At 35.8% G+C, this 14,415-nt stretch overlaps 1 protein-coding gene across 1 annotated transcript in view; it reads left to right on the top strand.

Annotated features, from left to right (window-relative positions):
- PROM1 (prominin 1) overlaps nt 1-14,415 on the top strand; it is a gene marked incomplete at its 5' end in the record, with an annotated part of 58,260 nt that overhangs the window by 37,433 nt on the left and 6,412 nt on the right. Inside the window, 11 exons of the mRNA XM_082482891.1 lie at nt 242-316; nt 1,476-1,539; nt 3,330-3,489; nt 5,543-5,695; nt 6,525-6,648; nt 7,075-7,178; nt 7,595-7,679; nt 9,047-9,193; nt 9,457-9,528; nt 12,014-12,106; nt 13,240-13,293. Coding sequence (XP_082339017.1) covers nt 242-316; nt 1,476-1,539; nt 3,330-3,489; nt 5,543-5,695; nt 6,525-6,648; nt 7,075-7,178; nt 7,595-7,679; nt 9,047-9,193; nt 9,457-9,528; nt 12,014-12,106; nt 13,240-13,293 — 1,131 coding nt within the window. The remainder of the gene's footprint in view (nt 1-241; nt 317-1,475; nt 1,540-3,329; nt 3,490-5,542; nt 5,696-6,524; nt 6,649-7,074; nt 7,179-7,594; nt 7,680-9,046; nt 9,194-9,456; nt 9,529-12,013; nt 12,107-13,239; nt 13,294-14,415) is intronic.

The raw sequence follows: 14,415 nt of genomic DNA, 5'->3' as shown, positions 1-14,415 counted from the left end.
ATAAAGTGTGTGTCAAGCAGCTACATTAAAGTGCTGCTCTGGGCAGTGAAATAGTCCACCCTCCCAAAAATACTGAGGTTAAGCTTTACTTTTGTACAGCAAAGGTTTCAGGAGTGTGCTAGAAAGATTTTACTACAAATCATCTTTCTAGTTTCTTTACCCCTCTCCTGTCTTTGAAATATTTAGTAAATTAGCAAGACTACTACTTTGATGTGACTCAAGAATGCTTTTTGCTTCCTAGTTGCCGGGAGTGAGCTCACAGCTTGCCAAGGTCAATGATGTCCTTAAAATAGACCTTTCTAGTCTGGTTCAAAAGGTATGTTTCTTGACAGGCTTGTAAATTGTTAATTAGTAAACTGGGATACTTGTGTATCACTTGTTTTCCCTTGGATTTCTCAAGCATAGTTGTCTTGTTCCCTCCTTATCCTGCCTCACGGTGGGTATCTCTCCTTATTATTCCATTGTTTGGCCAAGATGTAATGTTTGAAAGTATGAATGTGGTGCTTTATAGCCCCAGGATACTAGAGATCAAAAATGTATTGCTAATTGTCTGCCTGAAAGAACAATCCTTAAAAAACAAAAAGGCAGAAACATGGATTTACTCCCATGGTCTATATTTTTTGATTGAAACTAAAGAAAAAAAAAATCCACACTCTCCTAATTAGTTGTATTGTATTCCAGCTATTTTTAAATACATCTTTCAAATTCTTTTATGTGCACATTTGAATTTGAATCTGGTGCAATGGACCTAATGTAGTTATTGTTAGTATTTTTGCAAGACTATCCACAAAACACCATGATTTTCACGATAGGAAAAATGGCTTAGTTTGAGCAGTTTAAAAATCTAGCAATCTGGAAATGTTTGCGAGGAATAGAAGGCATTTTCTGAAACCCCTGCCTGCTTCTGAAGTGATCAGGCCTGCAGGAGGTGAGAGACTTCAGGATCCACTGCAGTGGCTTCTCCTTTCTGTCCAGATGAGCTACTTGAGTTTGCTTGCCACGGTTTAGACCCTTTCCCCTTCTCACTAAAGAAAGCATTGCAGTGTCTTTAGAGGCAGTTGGATTTCATTGTTTGTAACACGTGTTTCATGTTAAGAAGGCAAAGAAGAGGTATTTGACTGGTACGTAGTAACTCCTTTCACTTAATGAGTCTTTGTATGTGCGTTTTCTGTTTTGTATGAGATAGATCTAACGGGCAACAATGCTATAAAGTTTGAGATGATTGTGACTGGTGCTTGCATGTAGATTTTTTTTTTTTTCAAGGAATATCCTGGAGAGCAAACAATCTGAAATATATTTGACTTCCTGTTTTGCTTTGACCTTTTCTAATGTGCAGTGATAAAAATGTATTTTTCATAGTATTACCATGTACATTTTAGCATGTGTATACCTCTAATCCTTGTATAAACAGAAGAAAATTGCAAGACTTTTGGCAATGTGAAACTTATTATAGTTTTTCCAACTTTTATTCTTAGGGTTATGCAGCATTTAATGATACTCCAGACTTAGTGGTGAATCAAACCAGGAACATTTTATCAGGTGAGGATAAACTATCTTTTCACTTTGTTTAATGTTGATGTTTTTATGTCACTTACCGACGTTTTTGTTTTCTTTTATTGATAATATATTTTCTGGGCTGAAGATCATTAAAAATGGAAATGTAAAACTTAATTTTTTTATTTTTTTTTTTTTTAAATTCGGTGCCACAAAAAAAAACCCATAGAAAACAACTATGTCTTAACAAGGAACCAAAACTAAATCTAAAAATAGACCATATGGTATTTTATGGAGGAGTTTTATTTGTTAGACTTTTTGCTGCTCGAGTAATGAGAAATCCTAGGATCCTAACTGTATACCGATGTTTTGTCTTTATTTGGTTGAAAAGGTAATTTTCCTTGACTGATGTGTCTATGATGCATTTAGGAGTGTGATGATAAAAAAAACCCTAAACCAGCCCTCTGCTGTATTAAAATGTAGTGGATGGTGAAGGGGAGGTAAAAATATGCCTTAAGGATAATTTAAATGTCTGTCTTAATTGTTTTGTTACTTGGGCTTTAAACTGTTACTTTTTGACAGTACCTGGACACTTGACGTTTGAATAAAATGTAGTAATAGTGTATGTATACTAATCTGTTTTAATTTTTGTTCTTGCATTGTGGACCTGTTCTGCATATATAAACAGCTGTTCCTTGTAAGTTTTTCTTTTTTTTTTTTTTTTTCCTCTGGGCAAATGAAACACAGTATGTATACAAGCATAGTAAGCATAGTATACTGTGTGAACTTGCCTAAAATGAGCCAGTTTTCTAAAAACTGATATTATGGTTTTCATTAGGAAATCTAGTGCAGATTTGCTCATTTTTGTTATCTGCTGATATGTATAAACACAGGCTGTCTTAATTTATCTATTTATAAATTGTTGGGGTTTTGTTTTTATAAAAACTGAGTTTGGGTTACAAATCAAATAAAAAAATAGTTTTACTAGTTTGATATCTGGTTGAATTCAGCAGAGTAAACATCAAGACAAACAGCCAAAAACCTGTCCATTTGTTGTTTGAGAAGGAGGGAAGGTATTGGCTACTAGCAAATAGCAACCTATACTATACATCCTATATACTTGCTATTTCAAGTATGTTCCAGGTTGAAAGACAGGGAAGAGTAAACAGAAACTGCATTTTACAAATAGACAATATGTATAATAAGTGAATTAATCACGTCTTTGTCTATCTAAATAGTATCTAAACTGCACATATAGGGTAGCATGTTCATAATTTGAGGGGGAAAAAAGTCTTAACTGATCATTATCTCAAGAGTGTTGCTAACTAATTGGAATGAATTTATTTAAGTAATCTTATTAAAAAAGATTGAAAATAACTAGTATAGATTCTCAATATAAGCAGTCTAATTTCTTTCACAGTGTTGTATTCCCAAGGGATGGAGTTTAAATAGATTTTGATCTTCTCCTTCATAAACTTAGTGGCTAATTGTCTTGCTCGGTGTTACCATTTGCAATATTGCATGAAAAGCAAGATTTAAGCTGGCTAAATAAAAAGCGACACATCCATTGTAACAAAAGGAAAGAGAGAACTCTGGCTCGACATCTACATCTTTTATCATTAAACTGAATGCTAAAAATAAAATGTGCATTTTAAAATGCCATTGTGTTACTTTAAAGTTCAATGTTTTTGTTGCCTGCTTATCTCTTCCTCATGCTTGTCTTCATGGCTTGCTTGTTACATGTGGCAAATGGCTTAATAGCATTTTATAATGCATATATGGAATGTAAGTTTCTTCTATGAATCTGTAATGGTGCAATATGTTTATTCTTTTAGATATCAAAAATGTGCTGGAATCCATTGGTTCAAATATCACTACCTTCACAAAAACACTCCCTGTTCAGAAGATTTTAGCAGATTTGACGATATATCTTACACAGAGTGAAGCATATGTTCAAGATTATTTTCCAGTAGTGGAGCAGTATGATTTCTACAGGTATGTACAGGAAATAAGGTAGGAGTGAAGTGCTACCTCTTGTTAATACGTTGTAATATTTTGATGTTCTGTAAAGGCAATTGAACTATTAATGGTGAACACGGTGAAACGAAGATGCTAGAAGTCAATTGTTTGTTACTGGCATTTTTGTAAAAGCCAAAGCTGCAGCTGATCAACAACTGGGTGCTGTTCCACTACAGAGCAAGGGGTAGTTTCTACTCTGTCTGCCTTCAGGCTTTTTTCAGGAAGGACAGATGTAGGTAGATGACAAAGATGTAATGCATAAAGGAATGGATTGTTTCACAATGCCAGGGCGACTTCTTATTTAGGGCTTGTTTTTGTTGAGCTGCAGGTAAGTTGCGAGAGCATAGTACCGAGAGGCCTTGAAGCCAATCCCTTTTTATTGCACCCTTTCCACCACAGAGGAGGAGTAGCACAGATTCTGCTTCACACCTTGTAAATCTTGGCTTGCCCATGCTTGTTTCTACTGATGTAGTACTTGTCCTTGTGAATGCATGGGTTGATTTCACATAGAGAAAAACATATTCTTCCTATTTGGGACTCGCGTGACTCCCATATTTGAGTAATAATCTCATATTTTGAAGCTTAAAGCTTTTCATTTCATACCATTTAGCTTTGTCCAGTTTTAGTCATTTCAGTCTTCAAGCTCATCAAGTTCTTCCTACAGTTTGACACTTGGTCGATCCTATATAGATAATTGCTTCTATGATTGTATCATAATCAGTTTCACTGTTACAGAATTAGTGTGCTACTGGCTTTAATGCAATGTTAAATAAAAGTGTGCGTAAGACTGAACTTTAAGAACCTTACTTATAACCTTACCTTTAGCCTATTCTTTACCTGGCAGTTTTTGTGGTGAGCCTTAATTTGACAAATTTATCAATATTTTCTTTGAAGCTTAGATTGCATTTGACCAAATAAGTATATTGCTTCATTCTGCTACAGTATGCCTTTGTTACTCTTGTATTTAGATTCAAAAAAGTGGAGAAATACAGCTCATCTACATGGCACTTCAATACCTGTTCTCATCAAATCTAACATCGTACTTGAAGTACAAATAAAACCAACAAGCCTGTAGTTGTCCAAATTATTTTCTCTCCATCCCTTTATTAATTACATATGCATTATTTGTGGTTCTTGATGCTGACAGGCACATTCATAAAAGAATACTTATTAATGTTTTTCTTGCTCTTTATTGGCTGTGCATATTCATTATTGATGTTCCTTTCTCTGATTTTTCTGGTTCTTGCTTTCTCTCTGCAAAGCTACAGGGAAGAGAAAAGGGAACTTGAGAAATATAAGATGGGAGAAGTGACAAAAAGGAAAAGGAAGAGCAGAGGGAATTGGGAGAGGGTGAAAGGCTAGAATGAGATATAGAACGTGTGAATAAATGGATGTGCTCCAAATATGTAGACAGATATAACTGTTATGCAATTTAATTAATAAAAATGAAAGTTCAATTCCTATACGAGATCTTTCTCCTGATCGAATTCCATTAGCTGCTCCATACATTGAAAGCGTTCCAGCACAGACACACAAAGCCTAGGTTTTAATAGCCTTAAATACAGTTATTTACAATTACAAGCCTAACATACTGTGTGCAAAAAGTAGTAAGCCTTACAGTAAGAGCAGTTACGTACTTCATGACCAATGGCCAGTCCACATACATAAATTTCTTCTTTGCCGCTTGAATAAATTACTGTTTGAGCATCTGCCTCCTCTGAGTCACTGTTTGCTCCACTTGGAGTACTTTGACACTTCAGTACAGTCCACCTGCAGTAACTGGGGTTGGGAACACCTTGTTCCTGTGATGTTTGTTCTTCAACCCTTCAGTAGCAGCTGTCTATAATCCAACAGCAATTATCTTCTGGCCCAAAATGCATGTTAATGTAGGAAAAGCATTTTTTTTTTTTTATTGCTAACATTTGCTCAAACAGAACCAAGAACGGGCCAGTGGGAATACAGTATTCTGCAGGTCTCCAGTGTGTTCTTTGCATGCTAATAACCAAGCACTTTGGCTTTTATTCTGTAGGTGGCTTGGTTGTCTCATTCTGTGCTGCATGGTGGTCCTGATTCTGGTCTTTTTCTATCTTGGCCTGCTATGTGGCACCTGTGGTTATGATAAACATTCTTCTCCAACAACCAGAGGCTGCATCTCCAACACAGGAGGAAATTTTCTTATGGCGTAAGTTTCACTTTTTGCTGAAAAATAAAATAAAGATACCCGTAGAAGGTTGGTTTTAATCATTTTGAAGTACATATGTATGAAAGGAATGTTTCGTTACCTGTGTATATGTGCTGAAAAAAATAGAGCAAAAATAAATATTAATGTCATGTACTACCATTGAGGGACTTTGGGATTTTGGGTTGCTCTTTCATTGAGGATCATAGCTGTAGGATAAAACCTCTGAATCTCCTGTTTTAAGGTGAGTGCTGTAGCTGATGAATTTCTGTGTAAGCCCATTTGGAAATTGCAGAAACTGGAAAGAGATAGTTGAAAATATAAAGGAAACTTTTATTTTTTTAGTACACTTGACCACTTGCTCAAAAGCATAAAAAGCCACACAAGGAGACAAGAAGCATTTTACTTTCTCAGAGAACTTTAGGTGGTTTGAGGTTGTTCTTGGAAGTTCCCTGTAGTGGCTTAATGTCGTTTCTGTTGGGTGTAAAACATCTGAAATCTGCCTAAAACTCTTTTGATAGTACAAGTCTAGAGAATTGAATTTAAAAAAAGAAAATTACATGCTTTTGTGGCTCTTAAACTTAACTCTTGAAAGAGTTTGCATGCCTAATGCAAGTGTGAGCATTTTAGATCCACTTTAGCTGAAGACTTTACAGGGCTGAAATGTGTAAGATATTTTAGAGGGCAAGAACATATTTGGAAAGCAGGTATTGCAACCATCTACCAATTTTTATCTCTGTTATAGCTGCTAACTGTTGGCTTTGCTGTTGCCTGAAGTGTATTTATTTTGTTCTTAAAAAGCAAAAACTTACTCAGCTTATTTCTTTTTCAGTGGTGTTGGATTCAGTTTTCTTTTCTCCTGGGTGCTGATGATTGTAGTGGTGCTCACTTTTGTCACAGGTGGAAATGTAGAAAAACTGGTCTGTGAGCCCTTTGAAGATAAAACTTTATTCAAGGTGAAGTTATTCAAGTTATTAAACAATGAATAGAATCCCCATGAGTCCCAATGGTCTTGTCAGTTATGTATAGCATATTTTTTACAGGACACTTCAAATAAGTTTGCATCTAGTTTTGCTTTCCCCTTACGCATCGAATAGAGACATCAATCCTTTCTTAGTTTAATTTGCTTTGCGGAGTAAATCCTACATGCCTGGATTCCTTTGAAAATAATTCTTTCTGTGATTCAGCACTCCTTGGTGACATGGAGCTTTAATATTCACTTTCTGCACGAGAGACGTTGAATTTGCTGTTTTGCTTGTATTTCCATTATTGGGTGATAAGCTTAGATGTGGGTATGTGTCAAAAGATCATATATGAATAAATTAATTAATTGAAAATTCAAAATTATAGTAACATTACTGATTATTTTTTTTTTCTTGTAGGTTTTGGATACTCCTTACTTACTAAATCAACACTGGAAAAACTATCTTTCTGGCCTCCTGTTTAAAAATCCGAATATTAACTTGACTTTTGAGAAAGTGTACAGGTATTAGTTACGCTTAAGATTTAATTCAATTTATACATATTGGTTTTGTGCTTTCTTCCATGCTTCATATTTCAAGCACATGCAGAAATCGCACATGTTCCTGAAGACGTCCTGATTTTCTAGTGAATCACTAACAAAAGCAATTTTCTCCTATATGTGGGTTATTAGAGGTAGTCTTAGAGTAATATTGTATGATGATACTAGTTGAGCTCTTAGAAGAAACATATTGCATATTTGAGAGCAGCAGAAGTGGTTAATGACTTGCTTCTTATAGACTGAGCTTCAAAAAAATATAGCCAGAACTTTTTTTGTAAAGGACTGATTTTCTTAGAATATGAAAACATTGTTGATCATTCTATTAACGCATGATGCTCAAGGTGGCTTTTAGGCTGATGTATGTACTTTTATTTTTATAGTGATTGCAAGGAAAACAAAGGAATTTATACTTCTCTTCACCTAGAACACCTGTTCAATATCAATGAATTTCTAAATGTTAGTATGGTAAGTAAAGAAAATATGAGTGAGTTCATGATTATTTTTGAAGGCTGGAGAGGTGTTTGCTCTTAAACACAGTATAGCATGTCTAGGTTTTATGGGATTTTGGTTTTATATACAATACATCCTACAAGGAGGCAAGAACTGTCCAACTAATTTGAAAAAAAGAAATCTATTTACAAATAAGATATATTTTTACCAGTCTCAGTGGGCTGTGGAAGGTTTTCTGATGTGTTTTTTCTATGGCTGCTGATAATAATGTTTTTAATTTTGAAACTTCCATAGCAGGTTCAAGTCTAGCATTTTCCAAAGGCTGCTTACAGTGTTTAATGAGAGTTTTGTTCTTTATATAAATGCCTTTCTTGGTGTATTCTTTTCTGATTCTAGTCAGATTTATGTTGGTCCAGGATGCGATAAGCTGTGCTCCTAAGAATGGCTCCAATTTCAGTGGGAAAGGGGTTGAGATAAAATAAAAACTTTTCAGTTAAACTTTAATAATACGTGACTACACTGTCATTATGTGACTCTGCTAATTTTGGGGTTGTCTGTAATACTGATCTTCACTACAGCCACCCCTAGGGGATCTGTGTTCCATTCTGCCAGGCACTGTACCCACACTTAATAGATACAGTCCTTGCCCCAAATAATATACAATTAAAAGGAACAGGGAAGATTCACTAAGAGGGAAAATTATTTTTAGTTTCCACAACAGACTAATGGTGGAGGCTGGGAGAGAAGTCAGGTTTCCAGATTCCTCATCTATTGCTCTGCTGCCTGTGCAGGACAGGTAATGTTTTAGATTTGAGTGTAATGCAAGAAGACTTCAGGTAACAATAAGCAAGTCATCTGTAGTCATCATTAAACTTATTTAGAGGAGTCTCATCCAGTCCTCTGGCTAATACAGCAGACAGCGTCTGTCCTGGCCACAGGTGAGATACTGAATTCTCTGGGTTTCCTTCATTAGGGACAGGGTTATAACTTAATTTTTTTTAAAGATAACATTTCCTGGAGGGGAAAAAGGAGTCTGTAAACAGAATCTGTCTCCATCTCCTCTTAGAAGGATCTAACATCTATTCAGAGAAGCCTGTTTAAAATGTAATGGAAGGCAGGTAATTCATTGGTATGAAAGATGCATAGGTAGGTTAGAACGTGGCATGGCTAGACTGTGTGGATAATGCAGATAAGGGAAGAATGTTACCTGGTGGATTCTATCAAAGCTAATTGAATTAAACTGGTGTAAGTAAAAATCAATGTGTGCTTCTTCATGGGAGTGATGAGTCAGCAAAAGCAAGATGGTTTTTAGGTAGGGGGTGGCTATACAGGAATATGGACTGGGTGCAAACTACTTTTGTGCTTTATTTTGTTTCCTTCAGTATACAGAAGACGTAGCACTTAAAATTGAACATATTCAGATAAACCTCAGCAAAATCATTCTGCTGGATGAAATCGGGAAGGAGAATCTTCTGAATTTCAGCTCTTCAGGAATAGAAGGGATAAACTTTGCAGCATATTTGACAGAGGTGAGACTAGTAAACTAGAGACATGACTGGGACAAAGCATAAAATGAAATGTTTCTTTAACAATGGACAAAACAGAAAAATCTGCTTTTGTGTGAGAGGGTGTGCTTTGAAAAACCGTGAAAATTGGAGCAAAAGCACTTTAGAAGTTAAGGTCAATAAACATTTAAAGAAATAAAGGGTAGACAAAGTAGGTGTGGTTAAGCGCAAGCAGTCTGTATATGCAATAACAACGTATTTTCCCTACTGTTTACATCTTGTTTCAGATCAATAAAAGTGTTACCAAGGTTGATCTTCTGTCATTTGCTAATGACTTAGAAGCAAGAGCAGACCAGCTGGTAAGTTTAATTCGCTAATACAATAATATATAAAATGTACTATTTACATAAGTATAAAAACGTAGCCAAATATTTAGACTTCCTGTGGGAGAATTCTTGTCCTTCAGAGACTTGTGACGATGCATCATGTATACATAAGGAAAAACTTTCAAGAACAATGTTGCATGTGAGCTGTATTTAAATATTGCTGATTATTGATTTTTATATGCTTGCTTGTACAATTTCTGCTTTGGAAGAGTAATTTCTTAAATTCCACTGTTTGCCTGAGAAATGAGGGGAATACTCTGAGTATTTGCTGTGATGCTGTATATGTTTTAGGGTCCCATTTGGAATTAAAATTGGTTAAATCATGATGCAGAAGATGATTTGAATTAATTTTCTTTCAGTTAGTGAGCAGAAGATTTTTGCAATTAGTAATAAAATTAATACTCTGGCAGCTTGTAAAGGCTCTAATGAAAACTGAGGCTCCATTGTGGAGGGAGAATGCAGAAAAGACATTCTGTCTGCTCTGAAGGGCTTTTTGAAGGCAGGCACACAGACAGTGGTCAGAGGGTATAGCTACAACATTGCCTGTAACTGAATCTGCAGAATGATACGGCTGTGTTAACAGGTAGTGAATATTCAATTGGTACATTTGTATGCATGTCAAGGTTACTTTCTGTTTACTTTTCAAAATGAGAGTCATAGTTTGGACACCAGATTGGACACTGGCCCAAGACAGATTCCCACATTGCAATTCAGGAGAGTTTTATGCTGCATACAGTCTTGGATCACCAAGGGACACAGACAGCAGTGTGAGACTGTATTGTTTGGAATTTATCAAATATCCATACCTACTCCAGGGAGGGGAGGGCACTAGTAAAGGTTCCCGGTGTGTTTATTCCAGCTTTTTGTGTAACTTATCACAGCTGTTGCATTATTATATTTTTCTGCTGCACAGAGTCATGTCAAGGTTAGGCTGTTCCTGTTTTTTTTTTGTATTGTAATTAGCATCCTCTCCAAGCACTCTGAGCCAGCTCCACGATGTCTCTTTACTTATGTAGGTTGCCTGCTAACTTGGGCAGGTACTGGTAGCTTTGACCATACTTCACTTCCATTTTCAATTTTTACTCTGCTATTCTAAAGGTTATACAGACAGGGAGTTTCTGCTATTGTTTTGGGGCTGTCTTCTAAGTGAAAGTTGAGGTTCTTCAAACATATTATATCTTACATAGAATTGCCTCTGAGGCGTCTCTTTAAAGGTATATTCTATCTAGCTCCATAAAGGAAAATATATTGTGCTGGTAGATTGTTTTTTCATTATTTTTGTATTAGAATCTAAAGGAATCATTACAATTGAGAATAGATCAGGCAGAGTATTTTCTTCATATAAAAGACAAAGAAAAATACAGTATTAAATGTATTCACTGTCACTGTACTATTTTTTTTCTTCCTTGTGATGCTATTTAGTGTAATCTCTTAAATGTCTAAAAAAAACCCAACAACAAAAAAAACCCAAAACAAACAAAAAACCCCCACAACTATACAACATATCACAAAAGTTAGATTGTTTCAAAATTGATACTGGTTTCCAAGGGTATTTTATAATCCAACTTAGTTATTAGTGATAGCTCTTAAAGTTTACAAGAACAATCAATTAAATAAACTAAAAACTTTTGGAATTAATTAACTTTGGGTGTATAGCTTGCATTTTCTGGCACCTTACACAAAATTGAACGTATGTTTTTACACTGGAAGGAGCAAATGGAATAAAACTTGCATCAAACCAAGGGATCAGGGTATGAATGAGGGAGTGTTACCACCCCCGGGTGTTATTAGCTAAGTGGATTCAGCTTGTCAGTACAGCAGAGGAAGTATCCTGAGGCTGCTCAGTGACAGCAGCTGACCGCTTATGTGAACACTTCACAGGAAGCAAACACATCTCTGAGCATTGAAGTCTGCCATTATTACACTTCCAAAAGGGAGCTAGCAGTGTGTATGCAGGGAGCCAAGTGATTTTGCCTCCAAAAGGAAATGGAAATGTATTTCTGAGAGTAAAATGAGATTTTACAGTATTTCACAGGTGGGAACTCTAGGCAGGCATCTGGACTTGAGAATCCAGAATTTCCCATGACTGGGAAATGCTTTTCCCAGTCGGGGCACTATGCTGCAGGGTTCTTGTGATGAAGTCTGGCTTGTGTGCTCACTCTTCTGTATTTAAAATGACTTAGTGCACCATGTGAAAATTCTCTTCCATTAAATCTGTGCTGATAATGTTATAGCCAGAAAATCGGTGTGATATGTCTGTTTTGGTTGCTGAGGCTTAAATTATTAATATGGTGATTTTTTTCCCCTCCTTGTGTTGACGAATTCAATTTGCCATATCCCGTTGTTAGCATCAGCTGTTCTGCGGTGGATGAGTATAATTTGCAACTTTCATTGTTTTTTGCTTTGTTATAAAGCTTTGAGCCTACTGAACAATACTGCATAATTGCATTTTTTGCAGCCAAAAGGAGCACTGGAAAATGCCTTAAAAGGACATGCAAACAACATTCGAATGATTCATAACCAGCAAGTCGTTCCACTAGAGCAAGCTATGGTAAAATATTAAAGTAATATTAAAACGTATTTGTAGAAAATATGAATCTCTAAATCTCTTAAATACAGTTTAGAAACCTGGAATTTTTGCTACTATATAAGCACAGATGGCATTTGCATTGTGTCACTGAAGAGTAATCTGATTAATTATGTGTTTAATAAATAGTTTTCCTACTTGTAGTACTACTACTTCTTAGTACTAAAATCATGACCTTTTTCTTCCCCATTTTTTTCTGTATCTATTTGTGATTATACACGAATGCAAGAGGGAGCAGGAGAGAACTTTACAAAATTCTAACCCTACATCACTCATTTTCTTTTTTCGTTACCATTTGTCTTCAGTAATAAAAGCAGTTATCACTTTCACACTTTATTTCTTGTAGTTAGCAATCTCCTAACAGTATTGGAGTTGGAAACTCCTGACAGTGGTATTTAGAGGCAAAGAAAAGTCTCTTTTATTGATGCTGTAAAAGATGTGAAAGGGCTTCTTCTGCCTGATTTTGCCAGGCACTGATTTGTATAGTATCAGGCTGTGAATCTCATACATGCTAGGTGTTGCTTTTTTCCTCTACGTAATGTGAACACTTTTAGTTTATCCTAGCATCAGATACAGTATTTCTGCCCCTATCAAAGCCCTCTTGTAGAAAAGCATTAGGTCTTCTGTTTCACTCTGATTCTATGCTGTTCTTTCCTAATTAACTCCTAATTATTCTCATCTCTTTTTCCTTTTACAAAACTGACTGTCAAGAAATATGTTAAAGCTAGGGTAAGTGCTTTTTCCCTTCTGAAATCACACAATTATAGAATTCTCTAAACATTTGGTTCTGATTTTAACTATTCTCTCTTCCCTGAAAATAAATTTTACTCAGTTTATTGCTACTAACTTTAGGTAAATCTGAAGTCTTCCAGTATAGAATTCATAACTACTTAGTGCTGTCAGTGAAATACTGATTCAACAGTTAAAACCACAATATTTTAATACAACTGTTGTTACTATATATAGTGTGTTATGTTGTATTAGAAATAAAATAATCTATAGAAGTTTAAAGCATGCATACAGTGTTAAAATAAGTGGGCTCTTACCTGTAGTAATGACTTTAATCTTTTTTTTTTTTCCCCCCTCCTTTCTAATAGAGCACTTTAAATCAGAGCATTAGGTTACTGAAGAGGACATCATCTGAACTTACAGTAAGCTTTTCTTTCTGGCAACAGGAATATTTTTATGTTTTAAATCCATCCACTGTATATGCAGGGCATATATTTTCAGTACACTTTTTTCTATTTCTAGCTGTTCTGTTATTGGAAGAGTTTGTAATGCACTGAGGTAGTAACGGGGATTTAAATATCTTTTCTGCACAGCTTTTTCTACCTGGCATTTCCTTCCTTATAGAGGAGGAAAAAAAAAAAGAAAAAAAAAAAACCCAAAGAATGTTTGGGATATTTTTGAAGTATGAATTGTAAACATAATTTTCACATAATAAAATAGACTTCAGTACATTTCCGTATATTGTGTTATTCATGTTCCTAAAAATGTAGTTGTTTTTTCTAGAATGATTGAATGCAAAACCTGGGGAGGACAACCAAGAAACAAAATGTAAAAATACAACTGAGAAAAGAGAACTTTGCAATTCGCATCGTTAACCACCTCTTGTCCAATGTTCATTTCCCACTGGGGCCTGTATCTTTAGCATTGTACTCGTTACCTTCCTGCTTCTGCAGCGTCAGCCCCACTGTGGGGTCTGGATAGAGGTTTCCCCAGGGCAGCTCACGTTTCCCCTCTTAAGTAGCAGCTAGTGCCTGCACCACAATAAGACCAGCTGCCTTCACGCTCTGCCAGAATCAGGAGAATAAACAACAGGGTGGTTACTTTTCTGGCAGCAAAGCTTTTGGTCACCACCAGCCTGCCGTGACTCTGGTAGCAAGGATCCAGCCACACTAGCTGGCACTTAAGAGTCATAATCACAAAAGCTTATTGGGCCATATTTACCTCAGTACTTCCCATTAAGCTTTTCACCTGTCCACAGCAGCAGACCAGCTAGATTTCTTTTAGAATCTGTTGTTTGAACCTGGATGTTCGTGGCTTCTGTTAAGAAGCCAAGAAATGAGGTGTTGATTAAAAAAAGCGTGATGTCTGACCCTCAAGTATATTTAAGAAACATCTCTACAGTTTCAGGCTGTGTGTGCATTATTCCTTGTGTGTGTTCTTTGAGAGAATTTATGGGGTTGTACATGTATTGAAGAAGTGTCTCAATCCTTTTAGATATTAATTACCAGCATATTCAAGCTGGTAATCAAGAGTTGTGATAGTAT

This window comes from Vanellus vanellus (assembly GCF_965231255.1).
Source record: "Vanellus vanellus genome assembly, chromosome: 4".
NCBI lineage: Eukaryota > Metazoa > Chordata > Aves > Charadriiformes > Charadriidae > Vanellus > Vanellus vanellus.
The sequence above is the reverse complement of the archived record's forward strand: the minus strand, read 5'-3'. Positions and strand labels throughout refer to the sequence as shown.